Source organism: the organism of the source record quoted next, unplaced genomic scaffold (assembly GCF_019419815.1).
Source record: "Pyrus x bretschneideri cultivar Hongxiangsu unplaced genomic scaffold, Pyrus_bretschneideri_v1 Contig5, whole genome shotgun sequence".
Taxonomy (NCBI): Eukaryota; Viridiplantae; Streptophyta; class Magnoliopsida; order Rosales; family Rosaceae; genus Pyrus; species Pyrus x bretschneideri.
Window position 1 is genome coordinate 4,045,195 of NW_025999787.1, and position 8,131 is coordinate 4,053,325.

The 8,131-nt window shown below is 38.7% G+C and overlaps 1 protein-coding gene across 1 annotated transcript; it reads left to right on the forward strand.

Moving 5' to 3' along the window:
* Window positions 1-1,444: 1,444 nt before the first annotated feature.
* On the forward strand, window positions 1,445-3,157 carry LOC103964819. The gene is made up of 2 exons (XM_048569307.1): window positions 1,445-1,774; window positions 2,196-3,157. The coding sequence occupies exons 1-2, from the start codon at window positions 1,615-1,617 to the stop codon at window positions 3,155-3,157; spliced, it is 1,122 nt and encodes a 373-aa protein (XP_048425264.1). The 5' UTR covers window positions 1,445-1,614.
* Window positions 3,158-8,131: the final 4,974 nt, after the last annotated feature.

The following is an 8,131-nucleotide window of genomic DNA, read 5'->3' on the forward strand; positions in this document are numbered from 1 at the left end:
CAGGTCAAAGGGTGACACTGCTCTGATGCCATGTATATTTTTAGTTCCAAAGTATTTCTATTTGATGAAAAGTTCTGAATCTACAAGACAATATATGTAGGCAAAGAAAGTAAATGATTACAAGCAACCATCTTTTCATGAATCAAGGAAAAGAAAAGAAATGGTGGCCAGCAAGGAAAAGAGAAAGTTGGTGTGAAACAAGGAAAAGAGAAATGGTGGCCGACAAGGAAAAAACAGAAAGGAAAACTAATGATAAGATTTAAAAATTTTGAATTTTAACGAAAATGACAAAATAAAAGGTAAAGTGAATAGTATCAGGAATGATTTTTTAATATAAAAATATGGTTTTTCGTTAAGGTGAATAATACCAAAAGTTTTTCGTTAAAGTTCCCAAAAAAGAAAGCTGACTAGTTGGAGAAATTTTTCATTGTGATTCAAATACAGGAGTACATCATGTATTTTTATATAAGTTGTGAGAAATTTTATTTTTTAAGTTATTAAATTTTAACACATATATTCCACAATTTGTATAATAACATGTGATGTATGTGTATCGGTCATGGAAAATTTCTCAGACTGGTTGCTTGGTTCCAACGAGAGGCTGACTGGTTCGAACACAAACAAACCCACTAGTGAAGTATAATCCTCTAACACACTCCAAACACTCCTTCTCTCTCTCTTCTCTCTCCTCTCTCTGTTCTTCGTTTACCAGTTCCTGATCTCTGAAATGATCCACCGCCATGGCTCACCAAGCCGAATCGCCCTACTGGTGAGTCAATTCGTCACCATTAATTTTGTTTTACTTTTCACAATTTTTATATGTCGGAGTGTTTCCTTTCCGTTTTATTTGCATAAATATTTATATTCTGACTGGCTATTTGATTGTTTTGCAGGAAGAAGGAGGACTTGTGGACGGCAATTCTGGAGCGGAAGAAGTCGCCGAACCGTCTCGTCGTTGATGAGGCTGTAAATGACGACAACTCCGTCGTTTCAATGCATCCCGAAACCATGGAAAAGCTACAGATTTTCCGTGGTGATACCATCCTCATCAAGGTACTCTTATTTATTTTATTTATTTATTTATTTTTCCAATCTAATCAGAAGATAAAATTTTGGGTAGCTTGTCAAATAAATTGAAAGTTAAAATATCACGCTAGGGTTTTGTTGGGATGAGGTGTTAGGGAAATTTTTTGTTGTTGCATAATTTGTATGTTCTATGAAACAACTTCATTTAGATTGAGAATTGGGGTTGAATTGCAAATTTAGTTCGAACCCAGAATTGGGTTGCTTTGTACTCATTGGTGTGGAAGCTTAAGTTTGAGAATTAATAAAAGAAGGAAAGCGATCACTTTTACTTTAGCGGAACCTGTTAGGTACATGGCATTGTCATGTAATAGATATTCGTTAATTGGATTTTGTCAACGAACTAGACCCAAGTGTTTCCACGTCCTACTTTATTTGTATGACATTGTGTTTTTTTTAATTTGCGGAGGTTTTGATTTACGGCTCCTGTGTTTATTTAATTATCTATGCTTGGGTTTTCAGGGGAAGAAACGAAAAGACACAATCTGCATTGCAATTGATGATTACACCTGTGAAGAACCAAGAATCAGGATGAACAAGGTCGTCAGGTCGAATTTAAGGGTTCGAATTGGGGATGTTGTGTCTGTACATCTATGCTCTGATGTTAAGTATGGGAAGCGTGTTCTCATTCTGCCTATTGATGACTCTATAGAAGGAGTTACTGGAAATCTCTTTGAAGCCTTTTTGAAACGTAAGTTGGTGACATCTTTGGTGGTCATTTGTTTTACTTCTAAAGTATTTAACTCTGTGGTTTACTTGTCACTTAGGCCCCACCCAAGACCACCTACAATTTTTACTTTCCCAGGGTCACTGTGGTGATTGTTAGTCTAGGAACATATTATTGTGCTTTGCTCGTTTGTTTTTATTTCTCTGTGTAGCCTCCTTGTAAGTGTTTATGATACATCTACATTAATTTATTTGGATTGCTTCCTACTCCATTTTAACTGTTCATGCCATTTCGTTGAAAAATGTAAGCTTGATGCACATGATTTGCACTACCTCAACATGCTGTCTGCCATTTTGTATCCGGTTAAGTTTCTTTAGGTTTTTTTTTTTTTTTGAGACTTGGACACTAAAACTTGGCTTGCTATTTCCCTTTGTTTTGTTTGCAGCTTATTTCTTGGAAGTTTACCGCCCTGTGAGGAAAGGAGATCTGTTCCTTGTCAGAGGAGGAATGGGAAGTGTAGAGTTTAAGGTCATTGAAACTGACCCAGGAGAATATTGTGTGGTTGCCCCTGACACTGAGATCTTTTGTGAGGGGAAACTCGTGAGAAGGGAGGATGAGGAAAGATTTGATGAAGTTTGTTATGATGATGTGGGTGGTGTTAGGAAGCAAATAGCTAAAATCCTCAGTTGCGTTCTTCTTGAGCCTACTGTTTTTCCTGAAGAGGCTCTTTCTCCTGAGGAGCGGGCTTTAGTTGAAGAATGGGCATCGTGGCATGAAGCCCTCGAGAAGCTCAAGCATAGTCTTGCCAATGAAGCCAGGGTGTTAAGTTCGGTTGAGGAACTGATTCCTTCCGGCGAGGCCTTCTCTTCCCGGGTCAACTTTAGGGGAGTGAAGGTTCGTTCTGGATTAGCTGAGGTGTTAGGCAAGTTCTTTGAGCATGCTGATGACGTAGATGTGAGTTTGATAGGTTTATCTCCCTTTATGCGTGGGATGATCTTCGAAGAGCTTGGGCTTTTGCTTTACAGTATGGAGCACACTTCCCCATTAGAACTCACAGAGCACAAATTGTTATGTTGGCGTGACATGATTAGCGATGTAGCCGCCTTGGGCATGCCGGTGGGTTCTCTAATTGAGAGGTTGGAAGAGTTGCGCGATACCATGTTTGGACTTCAACTTGAAAAGAAAGGTGTCTTGGATCAATTTATCAAAGTTAACAAATTGATGCGTGCTCTCGAACTGCAACTTAAGGAACTAGAGGTTGAGAAGCTCAAATTGAAGAAGTTGGTCGCCGGGAGTTCTAAGGAAATAGTAGTATGCCTTCAGCTTGCAGCAGATCAGTTGCTTGCTAGCACCTCTAGCAGTTCCTCCGAGAGGTGGTGTTTTGAGCTTAACTCCTCACCTTCCTAAGACTGCGCGCTTTGCCTGACTGTTTGCATTTTTCTAACCCTTGGCTTCTTTTTCTGGGCAGAGCATGAACCTTGAGATGTTGCTGCATCAGGCTATGAAGAGGATTGATTTCCTCACTCCACCTTTACTTTTATTTGTAATTTCCGTTTGGACAGCTAGCTTATTGCTTTTCGAACAATGGTCATAGGGTCGCTCTGCTTTGTATTTTGCTTATTTTCCTTAGTGATAAGAGCATATTTATGCGACTTCGTTATTTTATTTCTTTGCATTTACTTAGTTAATTTCCATTTATTTTGGTAATTTAAATTATTTTCGTATTATTGTATGTCCAGTAGGTAAAGATGACAATAAATAGCCAAATGGAGCAATTTTGGACTAAGATTGGGTAACATACGTAGATAGCATATGGGCTTGATGTTTTTGGTGTTTAAGAGGTGTTAAACATGTGCTAAAATCTAGATAAATTAAAGTTGAGACTTGGAAGATAAGGAATTACACAAGAAAGTGGAATCTTAGTTGGAGAGGAACATTATTTTATCCTATCTTGTCCAACATTTTCTTATCTTATCTCTAGTTGCATGGAGGAATCCTAATCACATTCCAACACCTTCCACCTGTTTCTTAGAGTCCTAAAGTAACTCAAAATGCCTACACCATTTCCTCCTTGGATTCAGCCGTTTCCCCCTATATATATGAAATTCCTGCAGCGATTTAGAGTGTGCCGTGTCTACCATTCATCCATTGAAGTTGCTGGAATTTTCGGAGTTCTTTCTTTCTTTGTTTTAAGTTTCATTGTTTATTTTAGATTGTTTTTCAGTTATGATGAACATATGTAACTGAGTTTCTTTTTAGTTAGAGGTGAATTCGAAGCCATGATCATATGTTTTATATAAATTGATTACATCCAGTTATTGTTTCATAAAACATGAATGCGATTTACTTATTTGCTTTATAGAGAACTTATTCTTGTATGTTTATTAAGGATGCATAGTTAGTTTGCGTGCAGGGATTTGATGCTAGAATATAAGGAAATTCCACCAAATTGTTATGAACTTATATTTGTAAGTAGTAAAAGTCACTAGTCATGATTGAGTTAAGTAAATTCTTGGCAGGAGTATCATGCTTTTCATAGTTACGAATGCTTTGTCAATGCTTATGATTTTTACATAACTTAATGATCTTTGATATGTATCTCTATCATGCTTTTCATAGTTAGGGAACTTGAGAAGTATAATTTGGTTGCGTCGTTGAGTCTAATTCAATTAACTTAGGAAAATCTGAGAGTTAATTAGTGTTGTTCACAGTTAATTTGGGGCATTGTCATTCGTGGTTTATAGAAAGAATAAGTGGAAATCGATTTGTATGCATATGATTCATGTGTGGAGAAGAATCCTTTTGCTATCCTTTCAACCATATTTCATTCACAACTTAATTTACTTGTTGCCATTTACTTTTGTTTTCATTAAATTCGTCCAAAATCCCCCCAGTCACTGTTTTGTTGTTAGTTTAACTTAGTTTTCAATTTTATAAGTTTAATTTGTGTTGATTAGCATCCCTTCTAATCCCCGGACTAGAATGATCTCTACTTACTCGTACTACGATTGCATAATTTATAGGGCTTAATTTGTGTGTTAGTTTCTACCACATCACTTCAACTATTTCCTTTGGTTTTGACGCTGATGTCGATCGTATCATAATGCTTGCAATGTCTTTACGCTTCTTGCCATGATATTGGCTTTTTAATGCATGAGAGTTTGTTGGATGAACTTCTATTTAGCCTTTAAGACATAGGCTTGAGTTTTTGCCTGTTTTCCTAGGGGAAATAGCTGATCCTGTTTCTTGGTAAGTTTCCCTGAGGAAAGTTGAAAAAGATGTCGTAGCTTCCATAAGGAAGCAGAGCAAGGTAGGAAATCTTGACTTGCTTAGCATTAGGTTTTTCAATGTTAAGTTTGGCATATTTCACATCAATAGGCTTAGGCATGTTGCATAAGTATAGCTTTTGGAAAAGCTTTAGTTGCTTAACTCAATGGTTTTGCATAACGTGTCGGCTTGGCATGTTGCATGAGCATTGACCCATTGAGCAGCTTGCATGGCATTGATAGGCTTGGGATGTTGCATAAGTATAGCTTTAGGAAAAGCTTAAGTTGTTTGACTTAATGGTTTGTATGGCGTGTTGGCCTGACGTATTCCATAGACACTGAACCATTGAGCAGGTTGCTTTGCATTGATAAACTTTGGCATATTGTATAAGTATAGCTTTTGAAAAAGCTTTAGTTGCTTGACTCAATGATTTTGCATGGAGTGTTGGCTTGGCATGTTGCATGAGCATTGAACCATTGAGTAGCTTGCATGGTAGTGAAAGGCTTGGCATGTTGCATAAGTATAACTTTAGGAAAAGCTTAAGTTGTCTGACTCAATGGTTTTGCATGACATGTTAGCTTGGCATGTTGCATAAGCATTAAACCATTGAGCAGCTTGCATGGCATTGATAGGCTTGGCGTGGGCTTTTATTATAGCCTTGGAATGATTACCGCTATAGCTTGTTTAAAAGAAATTCTTCTAGTTACCTTTGCCAATGTAAAGAAACGAATGTACCAAAAATTTTGACAAAATGTGCTTTCATTTCATTATAATTTAGGGTACATCAATCGTTGCATGACTTTACAAGACCTTATAGAGTAAGCTAACTAACCATTGTTTAAATGGAGCTTGTTCTTCTAAAATAAGCGTGAGTGTTCTAACACTAATACGGCTTTAGTCACTTTGCATTGACACGTTCCGTTAGCGTACCTTTCTTGACCGAAGTCAAGTAGTACTAGCCACTTCGAAGATCCGGAGATCTGCCTCCTTATGTGCTTAGCTGTCCTGAGGAAGAGCTCTTATTCCTTGATGTTGCGTGGCTTGACTGTGCGGTTGTAGGATTTGGTAACTTATTGGTGGTATATGATTGCTTTCCTAATACTTCTGCCTTCTTTTCCTTGAGTAGCTCAAGATCTTTCCACCTTCAGCTTACGCATGCTGCATTATCCCATTCCACATCGTTGAATGCTGAAACTCTTGTCATGGGCATCATCATTTCTACAAGGAAAATAGCTTCGGACCCATACACCAAAGAGTAGGGAGAGAAACCCGTAGCAGTCCTGGGGGACGTGTGATAAGCCCATAAGACGTCTGAAAGATATATGTTCCAGATCTTAGTGTAGTTGTGTACCATCTTGCTTAGGATTCTCAGCAGTGTCTTGTTTATGGCTTTAGCTTGGCTGTTTCCCTAAGGATAATACAGCGTGGAGCAGCGGTACTTGATCCCGTAAGCATCAAGTATGGCACTTACTTGTTTATTCACAAAAAGTATACCGTTGTTGCTCACTATTTTGTAAGGTATACCGAATCGACAAATGATGCATTCCCTGATGAAATTGGATACTGTTGCTCCTATTGCTTTCCTGAGAGGGATTGCCTCTACCCATTTTTGTGAAATACTTAGTGGCTACTAAAATCCATATGTGGCCTTCAGAAGTTGGATTGATTGTTCCTATCAAATCAAGCCCCTAAGTGTGGAATGGCCATGAAGTATGCATTTCTTACAGTAGTGTTGGAGGCTTGTGGATCAAGTTTTCATGAACTTGGCATGAATGGCATTGCTTGACCATGTTGTCCGTGTTTTCCCTTATATTAGGCCAATAGTATCCCAGGGTTAGTAATTGCTTATGTAGTTTCTTTCTTCCTTGGTGCTCGTTGCATACGTATGTCCCAAGGCATCTCAATGGTTGCCATTGAATCATTTCCAGTATAGAGTTGCCTCATTCACGAAGTACCTTTTGGTTGTCCCTTTTAACTTCCGCGCATCCCTAACATTGCTTGGCAATGTTCTATCAATAAAGAAGGTCATGTATGGGGACCTACAATCATCAATGATGGAAATTACAAATGCCTCTTATAGGGAAAGTATTCAGCTACATTTTGAATAGTCGGCTTGGATACATGTGGCTTGTTGCTTCATCTCTGGCCAGTAGTACCCATTTGTAATCGACGGTAGAGACTCACAACTTGGTTGACTCCACATGTAGTTTCATGGATCTCATGCAATTGTTCTTGTGCTTCTTTTGGTCCAAGGCATCTGGTAAGCACTCATTCGGGAAGACGCTTGTAGAGTGTCTCAGTAATATTGATTTACTCTTTAAGGCATTTGATGTTATATTCTCCGCTTGGCTTGGAAAGTTCATTTCTGACAGTTTCCCTCCAGTCATCACCTTCTGGAGCTTCATCTTGGAATGATGAGCCAATGGTTGGGGCTTCTTTTCTGATTATAGCAATGTTGGGTTGTTCTTCGACGAAGGTAAGCTTGGAGCCAAATGTGGCTAGGGCATTCACATACCTGTTGATTGTGTCTGGAAATTCCAACACCACCTGCTTGAAGCTTGTCATGAGTTTCTCGGCCATCGTGGGAGATGGTGCCATGGTTATTTCCTTCACCGTGAAGCTTCCCTGGACTTGGCTCAAGACCAAATTTGAATCCCCTCTAACTCGTATCTTTCTTGCATCCATTTCCCTGGTTGTGGAAAGACCTGTAATGAAAGCTTCATACTTAACTACATTGTTTGTACATGAAAAGCTTAACTTGAAGGCTATGGCGGTAGCTTGGCTCTCTAGATTGACAAGTACAACGTCAGTTCCTCATTTCGTGGTTGTGGAAGAACCATCAAAATGCATGACCCATAGTTCCTCTCTCACAGTAGCGGCAACTATCTCCGGCAGCGTACTAAGGACTTCCTTGGAAATGGTGGCTTTTTCTTCTTCTTCGAGGAATGATGTTAATATGTCTACCACAACTTGGCCTTTGATAGCCTTAGGTGTCACACATATAATATCGAATTCGGAAAGTTGGAGTAAATAACGAGCTGAACGGCTAGACAATATAGGTCTAGTAAGCAAGTATCTTAATGGGTCAGACTTTACCATAAAGTGCAACTTGTG